Source organism: Planococcus citri, chromosome 1, assembly GCF_950023065.1.
Source record: "Planococcus citri chromosome 1, ihPlaCitr1.1, whole genome shotgun sequence".
NCBI lineage: Eukaryota > Metazoa > Arthropoda > Insecta > Hemiptera > Pseudococcidae > Planococcus > Planococcus citri.
Window position 1 is genome coordinate 78,675,194 of NC_088677.1, and position 14,483 is coordinate 78,689,676.

Sequence of the window (14,483 nt, forward strand, 5' to 3'; positions counted from 1 at the left end):
GGCTTGTCTTGATATTAAAATTTTGCTTTCTCAATTTCTCATGTTCTCACTTCTTGAAATAGTTGGGATTTAAGGGAGAGGAAGGACATATTCCCTATATAGTTATTTTCCCTTCGCCCTTCGGTTAGAAAAAAAACAGGTGTTTCATTCCTGGAACATCCCAAAATTGAAACAAGATAAAACTAAGAAATGAAGCATAAAAATTGACTTCAACAATGTTTTTGAGATAACTTCTTTTTTTTTAATTTTTCTCCTTAGATACCTGAAACAAAAGATGTCAACACTGAGAATCTCAATCAAGCGTTGATAGAGTGTACCGATGATGATTCCGAAAAAAGCACAGGTCTGAGTTGGTTTTACCAAAAAAGTCGCAACTTGTTGGTGGGAAATTCACGCTGCCAATGTTGCTGTACCAGACAATTAGATGGAAAAACCACAAGAGATATTTCCAACGAGAATAGTCAAGATGAAACGACAGCATGCAATAAATGTCTCAGCCGCTCCAAAGATGTGGGGAAATGTTTCGCTTTAGCTGGGTGTAAATGTATCAGCATACCATTTTAGAGTATAGCAGCATTTGGTAAAGTTATCGCGGCGTTGATTTGGAAAGCAGGTGTAACATTACAAAATGCAAAGGACAGTTGTTTTGGAAAATGCTGTGGGAAGGATCCTTGAACTTCTTTGTTCCCTTTAATTTCATTTACGCTATTTTATGAAAACGTTGACGATTATAATTATTATACATATGTTTGTATTTTACAATGACCCTGTCTTTATTACCTATATGTACCTATTATAATATTTTTTTGTTTCTTTATTTTGATCATTTATTGTTTTATTCCACTCAGTAAACTGCTGTGTATCAATAAAATTCAGAATCCCATTACCTGAATAGTGTGTCTAGTTGGTGTGAAAATGGAGATGAATCTGGCATGATTCCACATGAATATGGGTGATTGATCTGTAACAAGCAATAAACAAATCATAATGATCAATATGACAGAATACAATGTAACAGAATATAAAATCATCTCAGAACATTAACAACAATAACCTCAAACCAAAGGAGAAGTCGAGTTCAAACTCCAAGAGCTCACAGGAGACGAGATTTGTACTTTGTATTATCAACACCCTATTCATTGTCAACTGAAATGTTGGTTCAGTGCTTCAGTACTTGGAAAATCTCAGTGGGGCGCCATATTTTTATTTTTTTTAATGTATTTTCATTTTTCAACAAAGTACCATGTTATTTTGTTTTAAATATATATGTGACATGGAATGGTGAAAGGGACCTGAGCCGTAAAAAAATTGTTTTTCACTTTTTGACCGATTCTTATAGGAAATTTAACGCTCTTTTCAATGACGCAAACCGCAAGTTTCCATCTTCTTAATTTTTTGTACAAATCGCATTTTAAGTAGGTACCTACAGTTGTTTGAAACTTATTCAAAACTGTAGCAAAATCACGAAATTACATCGTTTTTCAAAACCTCCCTGCAACAATACCACTAACAATTTTGAAAAAAATAATTATAGTGGGTGAAAGCCCTATCCTTCTAGAAAATTTTGATGTGTTTGAAACAACAAAGAACATTTTCCTAAAGCTCACAAAAGCTCATAAAAGATCACTGAAAAAAACAATGAGAAAATTTTCAGTCTTTTAGTTTTCCGCATTTACCGGACGAACCGTACGTCCTAGTGAAAATCTGATGAGAGTGATCTCAAAGAGAATTCAATTCTCTACAATTTCGTTTACGTGAAATTTTCGTAGGATGCTCGATTTCAAAACTGGACGCCTTTGAAGTTTTGCAGAAACTGAAAGATCAGATCTTTCAGTTTCTGCAAAACTTCAAAGGCGTCCAGTTTTGAAATCGAGCATCCTACGAAAATTTCACGTAAACGAAATTGTAGAGAATTGAATTCTCTTTGAGATCACTCTCATCAGATTTTCACTAGGACGTACGGTTCGTCCGGTAAATGCGGAAAACTAAAAGACTGAAAATTTTCTCATTGTTTTTTTCAGTGATCTTTTATGAGCTTTTGTGAGCTTTAGGAAAATGTTCTTTGTTGTTTCAAACACATCAAAATTTTCTAGAAGGATAGGGCTTTCACCCACTATAATTATTTTTTTCAAAATTGTTAGTGGTATTGTTGCAGGGAGGTTTTGAAAAACGATGTAGTAAAAATAAACATTACAGTTTTACCTTTGATTCGTGACGTAAAAAGTTGCTATAAGCGGGAAAGGGTATTCCCGGTTAAGATAGGTGAAATGGCCCTAATCCCAGATTTGGAAAATCATAATGGATTATTGTTGGGTACCTCCAATAAAAATTTTCGAGCGGAATTTCCGCCCCCCAACCCACCCCCCTTGGTCAGTATAGCCAAAAAACGCGTTTTTTGCGCGAAAAATTCGGTATCCATGAGTGGTGGGGATAAAATTCTGGTACCACGCGGAATGTGTAGGGAAAGCCTGGGCCTTTCAACACGATTTTTTTCAAAAAATTTTATCGTAGTGGTGGGGGTAAAATTGACAAAAGAAAACTTTGAAGCGCCACAGCTCCGAACTGAAGGGTGCTACACAAAAACTGTTTTCGCCAAAATGTGTCTTTTTACAAATACTTTCTTCCTACTAATCCATGAAATTGAAATTTTGTCTGCAAAAGGCTCATATTTGCAAAAAAACCAGAAAAATACGCGTTTTTCGCGTTTTTTTGCAAAATTATGCGAAATATGCGAAAAATGTATAGAACAAAAAATGTTGAGCGTCGAATTTCACCCTAGAAAACGTGTTCATAAGGTTGTCAAAACGCTCATCTACTGAAGTTAGCTTAGATTGTAATCATGAGCTCGGTGAATAAAAAAAAAAAAAAAAACCAAAAATATTCAAATTGAGGAAAGAGCGATTCAGTTATAATTTGCACAGTCTTCTCATTTCAAACTTGTTTCTACAATGTTTGGTCAAAAAAATCCGTAAAAATGAAAATATCGCAAGTCAAACTTACAAAAAGTTACCAAGAATGGGCAAATTACCCAAAAATTGTTCAGAAATCTAACTCAAAATCAGTATTTGCAGAAAATACGAGTACAAATTTCGATCTTACCAAAATTCCAAAACTTTGAAAAAAATCCAAAAATTGTACTAAAAGGTCATCTAAAATGGATTGGTTCAAAATCAAATTGATGTCCTAAAATCAAGGGGTAACTATTACAAACCATAAAAAAATTGACAAACTTAATCCAGGCTTGATAATGAGAGGAAAACAAATTGACCCATCATGAGGGACAAATCGTTTGAAAAATCAATTTTTTAGCATTTTTGAAGATCCTTTACCCATACTACATACCTATCCTGAAAAAAAATATACGTTGTGTATCTTACCCATGAATTGATGTGATAAACATAGGTACCTATCATTTTATTTACAAGTATAAATTGAATATTTTTTTTGGGTCAGAATTTTTCTATTTTAAAGAGAACTAGAAAAAATGAATAGAAAAGTAAAACAAGAAAAGAAATATAAAATTACAAAATATTGATTTTAAAAATGGAAAAAGGTTTTTTTTTACAACACCTAGGCATGTAATTTACCTATTTATTTTGAACTAACTAGAAAAAAATTAAATTTTGACAATGGTTTGGCAAAAAACAGGATTTTTTTAGGATAATTTTGGGAAAATCAAGAATTCTTGCCAATTTAGGCAACAAGATTTTTTGAACATTTCGGCAAAAAGCAGGAGTTTTCTTTTGGCAATTTTTACAAAAGTTGGGAGTTTTTTTTTTAATAATTTTGACAAAAAAGGAACTTATTTACGATTCTGACGCAAACGAGATTTTTTTGATTGAAATTTTGGCTACTAACAAAGTTTTTTGGTCATTTCTGCAAAAATATTAGAACTTTCTTAATAACGTCAAAAAAGGTATATTTTTTTTTTTTTAACAATTTTGGCAAAAAACGGAACTTTTTTTGGAAATTTTGACAAAAGTTGGGATTTTTTATGTAATTGTTTTTACAATTTTGGCGAAAATGAGACTTTTTTTACAATTATTCTGGTGATAAGATTTTTTGAACATTTTGGCATAAAACATGTACTTTCTTGACAATTTTTACAAAAAGTCACGATTTTTTGATAATTATGACAAAAAATTGGAATTTTGAAATTTTGCACAACAACAGGTCTTTTTGTTCATTTTTTACAAAAAATATTAGGATTTTTTGATAACGTCATTCAGAAGAAAACGTATTTTTCAACAATTATGACCAAAAACAGTGCTTTTTTGATAATGTTGATAAAAGTTAGGATTTTTTTATTTCACCAAAAAGTGACTTTTTTGATAATTTTGACAAAAGTAGGAATTTTTGAAAAGTTAGCAGTAGCGATTTTTCGCCCCATACTATGTAGCGACATGACCAACGTGACATGCTGCAAAGATCTGATATGTGTGCGCGCGCTTAGCTCAGTAGATGAGCGTTTTGACAACCTTATGAACACGTTTTCTAGGGTGAAATTCGACGCTCAACATTTTTTGTTCTATACATTTTTCGCATATTTCGCATAATTTTGCAAAAAAACGCGAAAAACGCGTATTTTTCTGGTTTTTTTGCAAATATGAGCCTTTTGCAGACAAAATTTCAATTTCATGGATTAGTAGGAAAAAAGTATTTGTAAAAAGACACATTTTGGCGAAAACAGTTTTTGTGTAGCACCCTTCAGTTCGGAGCTGTGGCGCTTCAAAGTTTTCTTTTGTCAATTTTACCCCCACCACTACGATAAAAATTTTTGAAAAAAATCTTGTTGAAAGGCCCAGGCTTTCCCTACACATTCCGCGTGGTACCAGAATTTTATCCCCACCACTCATGGATACCGAATTTTTCGCGCAAAAAACGCGTTTTTTGGCTATACTGACCAAGGGGGGTGGGTTGGGGGGCGGAAATTCCGCTCGAAAATTTTTATTGGAGGTACCCAACAATAATCCATCATGATTTTCCAAATCTGGGATTAGGGCCATTTCACCTATCTTAACCGGGAATACCCTTTGAATGATTCAGCTGATGTAGTATCCTTCAAAAAGGCAACACTGCATGTGGAAGTGAACCACCAGACCTTAGCGAATCAGAATACAGAATAATTTGACAATACCGTTGCTATGGAAACGCATAAATGCTACTTTATGCGTCACAAACTTTAAACGCGATTATCTCGAAAACAGGTTTTTACGGATCAGGTCCCTTTCACCATTCCACGCCACATATATAAATATTTGTACCAACCTGCCCAAATTCACCACCCCACCGCCCACCAAGATTTTCTAGGTACCTCAACACTTGAGCCCGACACTGCTCGAGTTTAATACATTTTCAATTTCTTTCAAAGTTGTATTCAAGTTTTCAAAATTGAGCATGCAAGAGACTACATTTCTGCAGTGACAATATTGAACGTTTGTAGACACCTACCATCTGAGGAGCATTCTCAGGAATAAACTTCCATTTGATATTGTTTTAGAGCAGGAAGGCACCAAATTTGTTGTTCCTTCTTGAATTTTCTCTTAATGAGATTTAAATTTTTTAACCCTTTTGTACTTTCGTGTCTTGAAGAAAGAAAACATTTCATTTCATATTGAGCAATTTTTGGATATAAGACATATTCTATGATTGCAATTGATTGAGAAGATGCGCTTCAGCATAGAAATCAAGGTCTCAGATCCAGATTTTCATCTCAAGATTCGCCTGTGTAATCTCTTTGTTCCAATCATCGATCCTTATGTTATCAAAAATTCATTAAAAACAAAAAAAATCCACTTCTGTTGCTCAAAATTTGGTTCTTTTCAACGCGAGTCGAATTTCAGTTCCTTTGGAGTTCCATTTCTTAAACATGTTCCAGAAACTAGAAAATGAGAACTGGCGATTTTTTCATTCACAGACGAGGGAACATCTTCGAGATACGAGAGAGAAGTCTCCCAACATCATATTTTTTTCAAACAAGTACCTACGCATGCTGGGTTTTTTCGCGAACATACTTTTTGAAAATGATGATGAAATTCAATTGTTCATCTGTCAGCATCACCTCAAACAATTCGTAATGAGAAGTTATGATATTTTACGAGAACAGATGGCATAAGCAGATGTTCCACTCCTACTCGTATCTCTGAAAAATTATAAAATGCGACTAGAATCTTCGAAAACTGCTGCAGTGTAGATAAACTTGTTTCGGTACTAAAAAGTAACACAGGTACTTTGTACAGTGAATGATACTTTGGTGCTTTGAAACTGAAGAAAATTATTGTTTCAAGTCGAACGATAATTATAAACCTAAGAATGAGACTTTTTCTTTCGTTAATTTTGACGTGTTTGCTATTTTCGACGATTCAGGTAGGTGAATTGATCAATCATAATACATACATATCTAATTATCTATACACATTTTTCATCATATTTTGTAAATCCAGAACTGTAAAGTGTAAATCGATACAGCATGCAAAAATAAATCACTAGTGAAAATTTCATACTTATCTGAAGAGCTTTTATCGACTTTTGGTGAATTTTGGAAAATCAAATTTGGGCCAGAAATGCAAAAAGCATTAAATCTTACCAAATTGATCTAGAAGCTGATTGAAAATCCCTACCAAAAATAAAAAGATTCAGAAACTGAAAATGGGATGTTTTTGTGGTGGGTGGGAGGGAGGGAGAAGGGAAATGCTGAAACGTAACAAATGTACCAAAAGCGTTCTAATCAAGCTTTTACATGATTTCCACTCCAGGCTCCTCGACCTCCAGAGTTGCAGCCAAAGCGCACCATCTTTGTGACTGAATCTGCGGACGCAGGAACTGAAAAACCTGGAATTTATAATGCGTTTCGTCGCTTCTGTAAATGTATCGGAAACGCGTTATGGGGAGATGAAGGAATTTTCCACCATTTTTACTACAGTACGGGAGTAAAATCACCAAAACCGCCAGGAAGTTCTTGTTTGATGTGTTTGTGTTGCTGTTGCTGCCCAAGTGAAAGGACACGAGAGCAATTGACTGCTCCGAGCAGTGATCCGTGTTCAGGGATCTTGCGGGGGATCATGTGTGCTCAGTTGTGCGATAGTTGCTCTAGCGGAAGTGGTGGTGGGGGTGGTGGTGGTGGGGGTGGTGGTGGTGGGGGTGGTGGAGATTGTAGTGGTGCCACTTGCACGTGTTAGAGTACGTCTCATTGTTGTTATCACTATACAAGATCTGTAATTATTTTAATTACACCCATCAATATATTCGTATTTCAATAAACTGAGGCACAAAATGTATAAATCCTCCAAAAAAACTCTTCAAAAAAGAATTACACCCCGCCCTCTCCACGATTCCTAATGAACCTACTCCATGAACAAAAATTAAAAATTTCAGTAAGAAAATGTTATGATATCATGGTGGAATCCGCCCCTAAGAAAAACAACCTACCACTTCACCATTTATTGTATAAGACAATCTATGAAACAGCTAATGAGCCAAAAATTTGGGGGCTGACAAATCTTCCACACTCCAGAGTCAAGTTAGATTACTAAACTTATTTGAGGGATCTGTCCGCCCAAATTTTTGGCTCATTAGCTGTTTCATAGATTGTCTTATACAATAAATGGTGAAGTGGTAGGTTGTTTTTCTTAGGGGCGGATTCCACCATGATATCATAACATTTTCTTACTGAAATTTTTAATTTTTGTTCATGGAGTAGGTTCATTAGGAATCGTGGAGAGGGCGGGGTGTAATTCTTTTTTGAAGAGTTTTTTTGGAGGATATCAGTACTTTTTTTTCTATATTATTGTGATGAAGTGTTCAATCTAATAAATGAAAATAGCATTGGTGGCAGGAGCATGCAGAGAGTGGACAGATTACTGGACATTTGTCATTAAACTGACTGGAATAAAAACAGTGGGTTTTCAAGGGTGATGGGGGAAGGGGTTGACCAAAAATTCGCCGATCAGTAAAAAAAGACTTTCAATTTTGTCAAATAAAATGACAAATAGCGAATATAAATTTCTAGAATGAAATGAGAGATGAAATGACAAGTTTACCAATAATTGAAGAGTGATATTCCAAAACTCGCTTTGTCCATTTTTGGCGAAGTGCGTTTTTTTGCGCCATCTGGTGGATGACATAGTAACTCACGATCCTACATCATTTACCTACCGAAATAAGATGTGAAACACGCCGAAAACGTCATTTCCCCAAAAACTCAAAAAAAAAATGTTCTTCCATAACTGGCTTTATCCAGTAAAAATTTTAAAATTTCATACTCGTGGTTTAATAGTTTCTTATAACCGTCACTCAGATAAATTGAAAAAAATAGTAATGTTCTGTTCGTTGTTTTTCGAGCATTGAAGAACACAATGGTAAGTTCACTCATTTATACACTTTACAATAATTACAGTTTGTTCATAATGAAAGTAACGTAAAATTTTTCATTTCACAGCCGAAGCCGAAACGTAAAGATTCTTCAGATTATGATCCCGCTACCGACTCTAGTTCATCATCCGACTCTGATACATCAGATACATCATCTAATACTGATCAGGAATCGGATTCAGGGATTGGGACTAAGAATTCCAGTACAACTACAAATGCCAGCATCAATATAAGTACAATTTCGAGAACAGATTCGTGTTCAAATTTGAGTACAACGAGTTCCAGTAAAAGTATAATTTCGAGAACCGGTTCGAGTTTGAATTTGAGTACTCCGAGTTTGAGTAAAAGTATAATTTCGAGAACAGATTCGAGTTCAAATTTGAGTACAACGAGTTCGAGTAATACCAGTACTGCAACGGAAACAAGTAGAGGTTCTAGAGTTCGAGAGAATCGCGATAGCTGGTTGAAAAACATTAAACGTAACATCAGAAACAGCAAAGATTCCCGAGTAGGACCGCACATTGCGTGTGACCATGTAGACTTGACTTGGTGTGAGGCAGACAAACTCACAACTGCAGATATCGATGGTACGTATTTTTCAGAATGGTGTAACATACTAATTATCTTTCTACGTATTTATTAATTACTCAAAATTATTGTGAAACAGCATTTCATGCAAGTTTGTACGAAAATGTCACGTATGGAGATCAGAATAAATTCATAACACCGTATTTAGTAACTTGTCCCGGAGTTCGTCAACGTACTGAGAGTGAAACACCAAGAAAGAAAATTGTGACTCAATATCTGGTTAGGACATTGGATTGCAAAGTACTTGTTGTTTGTGCTAAAACTTTTCGTTCGATTACAGGCTTAAGTAAGTTTCACTGTTTCCATTAGCATACCTACTTTAATCCAAGGCTGTTTGCAACGAAACTGAAAATTTTCGTTTCATTTTGTTTTGTTTCCTTTCCGCAGCCTTGATTTAATCTAGAAAAATGAAATTGATAGTAATTTACCCTTGTTATTTGGTTTTCTGCAGCACGCGGACGTTTAAACGGCGTATCTAAGCATTTTTTTACGACTGGAAACAGCAAACCAGAACAGCGAGGAGGAAGCAGAATCACACCGCAACAGATAGAGATAACAGAATCGATCGTTGAATTCATCAAAAAGTTCAAAGTTGAAGAAAGCCATTACGGTCGCGGTAAATCAGCAAGAGAATATTTACCTCCGGAATTGAACGTCTCGATTATGTTTAATATGTGGCTAAACGAACGTAATGCCTGTGATTTACCAATTGCATCGCTCAAGAAATTCACCAAAGTTTTTAAAAAACGTTTTAATTTAGCGTTTCTATCCCCAAAAGTTGGCGTTTGCTCTCATTGCGAGCAGTTGAAAGGTAAACTCAAGTCGAATATCAATGTGGAAGAAAACAGGGCTCTGTTGGATCTCCATAAAGCTCAAGCGAAGCAGTTTTATGATATTTTGCGCGAATCTGCCGCGGAAGATTCTACTCTAACCATTACCTTTGATATGCAACAAGTGCAGCCACTTCCGAAGACAAATATTGGAGAAGCATATTATTCTCGCCAACTAGGACTGTATAACTTGACGTTCGTAATTCACACATCAAATGAAACTCCGTTATCAAACGTTCATATTTACACTTGGACAGATACAGACAGCGGCAAAGGAAGTAACGAGGTTGTTTCTGCTTTTGATCACTTTTTCGAAAAAATTATTCATCCAAGAATCGCTAATGGTCGTTATAATAAAATCCAACTCTTCTCCGACTGTTGTCCTGCTCAGAACAAAAATACAACGATGCTTGGCTATCTAATGAGAAAAATCGAAGATCCTGTCATGAAAAAAATTGCAAAAGTCGAGTACATCTTTCCGATCCGCGGACACTCGTATCTTCCGGCAGACCGTGTATTCGCTCGAATTGAAAAAAAATTACGTAAGATTGCAGTCTTGAAATCTCCTTCAGATTACCATTCAGTTTTTGAAGAACATGGGAAATACCATGTATTTGGTGATGATTGGCGAGTATACGATTATAAAACACTGGCTGAAACATCCCTGAAGTCAACCGCTCAGTTACAGATGCAACAAAATCGAAGGTGGCTATTTTGTCGTCGTAAACCTGGAGTTATACAAGTCAGCAACTCTTATACAGAACCTTACAAAGAGTTCTCCATGTTGAAACCTGCGATAACCAAACTGTTTCCTCGTAAACCAGAACTTGTAACCAACCCAAAAGGAATTTCCACGAGTAAACGAGATGATGTTCGAAAACTTATCGCTCTGATGGATTTGTCAGAAATGGAAAAGCAGTATTACGAAACCGAATTGAGCAAACCATGTTCTACGAAGAAAGATGTTTTGAAGCGTGCAAAAGAAAAGCCGGCAAAATCCAGAACTTCAACAAAACGTAAAATCGATTCTGATGATGATAATTTGCGAGAAAATATTCCAAAACCGAGGAGGGGAAGGCCGAAAAAAAATGTCGTAGTTGAAAACGTAATGAGTGAACCATCAACATCAGCTGAAATTGAAAAACCGAAACGAGGAAGGCCCAAGAAAGATGCTACTGTTGAAATCGTAAACAGTGGATCGTCAAAAGAAGATTTAATTGAAAAACCAAAACGAGGAAGGCCAAAGAAAGATGCTCCTGTTGAAATCGTAAATAGTGGATTGTCAAACGAAGATTTAATTGAAAAACCAAAACGAGGAAGGCCAAAGAAAGTCGATGAGCAGCCGAAACAAGATGAATTAGACAAGCCAAAACGAGGAAGGCCGAAAAAATTGTGATTTTTCGTAATTTTCGTTGTACTAGGTACCTGAAACTTTTTTTTCATATTTTTTTTATTCTTATAATTTCTAATTTTCGTTGTAATATTGTAATTTTTTGCAAAATGTAGTTCAATTTTGTATGTGTTACTCTCAAATCAAAACTAGGAAGGCCAAAAATTGTTATTTTTCTTAATTTTCGTTGTACTAAGTACTTCTTTGTGAAAGTTATTTTTCCATATTTTTTTTTATTCTTATAATTTCTAATTTTCGTTGTACTATTGTAATTTTTTGCAAAATGTAGTTCGATTTTGTATGTGTTACTTGTTAATCAAAACTAGGAATGCCAAAAAATTGTGATTTCTAAGATAATTTTTGTTTTACTTCTTGTTCGCGAAATTCATTTTTAATTTTTTTAATAATTTTCTCATAATTTCTAATTTTTATCCTACTATTGTAATTTTTTGCAAAATGCAGTTTGATTTTGTAATTTGTATGTGTTACTCGTTAATCAAAACTAGAAAAGCCAAAAAATTGTGATTTTTAAGATAAGATAATTTTTGTTTTACTTCTTGTTTGCGAAATTCATTTTTAATTTTTTTAATAATTTTCTCATAATTTCTCATTTTTATCCTACTATTGTAATTTTTTGCAAAATGCAGTTTGATTTTGTAATTTGTACCTATGTGTTACTCGCATATTTATTAAAAAGTTCCAAAACAGACTTTGTGCAGTATTATTCGTCATGATAAAGCTTAAAAACGGACTTTTGTAAATTATACATCGTGAAAATGACGTGTTCCAAAACGCGCTTTATCCAGGTACTCCTGTTTGCAGCTATGTTTCACACCGAATACGTATGGTAAAAAATTTTTTTATGAAGGGGTTCCTTCCAGAGAATGGTGTACTAGAGAAGTACACCATCGCTGATTTCTCACATTCAACACGTTAGAAGGGGAAATGTTTTTAGTCCCTCCTGAAAAGTTGCAAAAATGGACAAAGCGAGTTTTGGAATATCACTCTTCAATTGATAAAAATACCTATTAAAAAATTATTATTTTCCTTTTTGAATTTTTTGAAGTTTCAAAATGGAATTTTTTAGTTTAGGAAAAGGATAGAAAAAATAACTGAGTGATGCGAGTGAAAAAACGTTCAAAAATTCAAGAGGTGAAAAACAATGTGTTTTTCAGGTTCCATTTTTTGGCTTCAAAATTTTGGAATTTAAATGTCAACTTTTTAAAAATTTAAATTTTGAAAATGAGAACCAAACAAACCTGAACAAAGTAAAGCAAAACGTCATTTCAAGAAGTAAAAAAAAACATGTTTTTTCAGGTGAAAAAGTGTATCTTGTTTGTTTTAAATAAATTTGCATAATGAAATTTTTTCCATGTTTACTTTTTTAAAAAAAACAAGGGCAAAAGAAAATTTGTACTTTAGGAAGTGAAAAACGTTTTTTTACAATGTATTTTTAAAAATTGAACATGTTAAATAAAAATCATATTGAAAAAAATCAGCTTACAAAATTAAAAATTAAAAAAAAATTTTGATTCTGATGGGGTTCGAACCGGAGTCTACTGCGTGGCGAGCGGAAGCTTAAATCATTCAGCCACTAGGCTGCTCAACGTTTTAGCGCATTTCAACTGCATACAACGCCGGGCGAGCGGAAGCTTAAATCATTCAGCCACTAGGCTGCTCAACGTTTTAGCGCATTTCAACTGCATACAACGCCGCCAACACGTGTTGTGCTTTAAATTTAACGGACATTTTGATATTGAACGTGTATGTGCAATAATAATAATTATTGCACATAAATTAAAGCTCACATTAATTTGAAAATATTAAAAGGCACTTCTACGATGTTCAAAGTATATTTGAACAAAATTTCAACGTAATTCGTGCCGTATTCGAAGCTGTAGCTTTGTCTAAAGAATCAATAATGGCGAATATTAGTATTACAAATTAACTGTTTCTTTAGACAAAGCTACAGCCTCGAATAGGGCACAAATCACGCTGAAATTTTGTTCAAATGTACTTTGAACATCGTAGATGTGCCTTTTGATGTACATACATCTATCCCAGCTTTGGTTTGATTGTACTTTGGATAAATATACTGCTCGTTTTTTCAACATTTGTCATTTTTCAGCATCTTTAGACTCCACTCAAGCTTGATGTAATTGGGCTACAAAGCTCAATTTTTGCATGAACATCAAGTTTGTGGTGGAGAAGTGCCTTTTGATATTTTGGGTTAATTTTGAGAATTTTTGGGGCCCAAAAAGGGGGGGTGCAGGGTCAATTTTGAAAAAATTTACAATTTTTTTACCTTAGTCAGTAATGGTTGACAAATCAAAGCTATATTCCAAATTTCATCAAAATTGGTTCGGCCAATCCTTCAAACTTTGAGTAAGTGTTGAACAAGAATTTCGCCAAAATGACAAAAAACTGGGTATTTGGAACTTCGCGAATTTTTATCGTACAAAAATTATTCTTATATATTCTGAAAGGTATTTGAAAAATAAGAATAAAATTATCTATGCGTTTTTTGAATAAACGCATAGTTTTTGAGAAAATTGCGTTTGAAACTCGGGGAAATTGCATTACGAAATAGTTACAGAATATAACTCCGTCTGGCGTTGCGCCGCCTACGGTTGAACGCGTTTCATTACGCGCTTGAAACCGTGGGAGGGCGGGGTGGCAACGCTACCGCGTCGCCTGATATTCTTGTAAATTTAAACTAAAATTCCAACTTGAAAAATCTGGAGTTCTGTGACCAGTAATGTTGCAGTAGCCTCGATAAGAGTTTGATAAACATGAGCAGAATATTTTATAGCGACCGGATTCTCGATTTGGGACATGTGTTCGATTTCTCGAGTCTCCCTTTTCTAATTTTAATGAATGTGAAGGACTGGTGGACACCGAGGGGCCACACACGAAAAATAATTGGGTATTCGGAATCAGCGACTTCGAATTATTGAGAATCGATCATATACCATAATTGCTACGTAGGTAAAGTACTAATGTTCTAAGAAATTTGTGCGAAAATAACAAAGAAACAATTCACTGCAAGTTGAACGTTAATTTTTGAAAATCCTTCAATTAAGTCGCGAATTCTAAATGATTCTCAAAATGTCACAAAATCCACCTAGGTATAGGAAATAGCCAATTACGCTTGGCTGTATCTATTCATTTTTTCCACAGGGCTATTACATAGATTTCTTCAAGAATTTGTTTTTTTATGACGAAAAAATTGAGAAAAATAATTTTTCATCAAAAACATTCGATTCAAGTTTAAATTTTCAATTTTGGCTAAAAAAATTCTAATT

General features: G+C 34.4%; 1 protein-coding gene and 1 long non-coding RNA gene across 2 annotated transcripts in view; one reads left to right on the forward strand and one right to left on the reverse strand.

Moving 5' to 3' along the window:
• Positions 1-496: 496 nt before the first annotated feature.
• LOC135834932 (uncharacterized) overlaps positions 497-14,483 on the reverse strand; it is a 124,740-nt gene continuing 110,753 nt past the window's right edge. The window contains exon 3 of the long non-coding RNA XR_010556796.1: positions 497-961. This is a non-coding gene — a long non-coding RNA (uncharacterized LOC135834932). The remainder of the gene's footprint in view (positions 962-14,483) is intronic.
• LOC135834675 (uncharacterized) lies at positions 8,223-11,872 on the forward strand. Its single transcript, XM_065348622.1, has 4 exons — positions 8,223-8,357; positions 8,438-8,957; positions 9,038-9,244; positions 9,410-11,872. Exons 1-4 carry the CDS (start codon positions 8,355-8,357, stop codon positions 11,182-11,184), a joined length of 2,505 nt encoding a protein of 834 aa, XP_065204694.1. The 5' UTR covers positions 8,223-8,354; the 3' UTR covers positions 11,185-11,872.

Excerpts from the sequence above, each read along its gene's own strand:
- LOC135834675 (XM_065348622.1), top strand. Across the intron at positions 8,958-9,037 it reads CACAACTGCAGATATCGATG|CATTTCATGCAAGTTTGTAC; the intron begins GTACGTATTTTT and ends ATTGTGAAACAG. Across the intron at positions 9,245-9,409 it reads TCGTTCGATTACAGGCTTAA|CACGCGGACGTTTAAACGGC; the intron begins GTAAGTTTCACT and ends GGTTTTCTGCAG.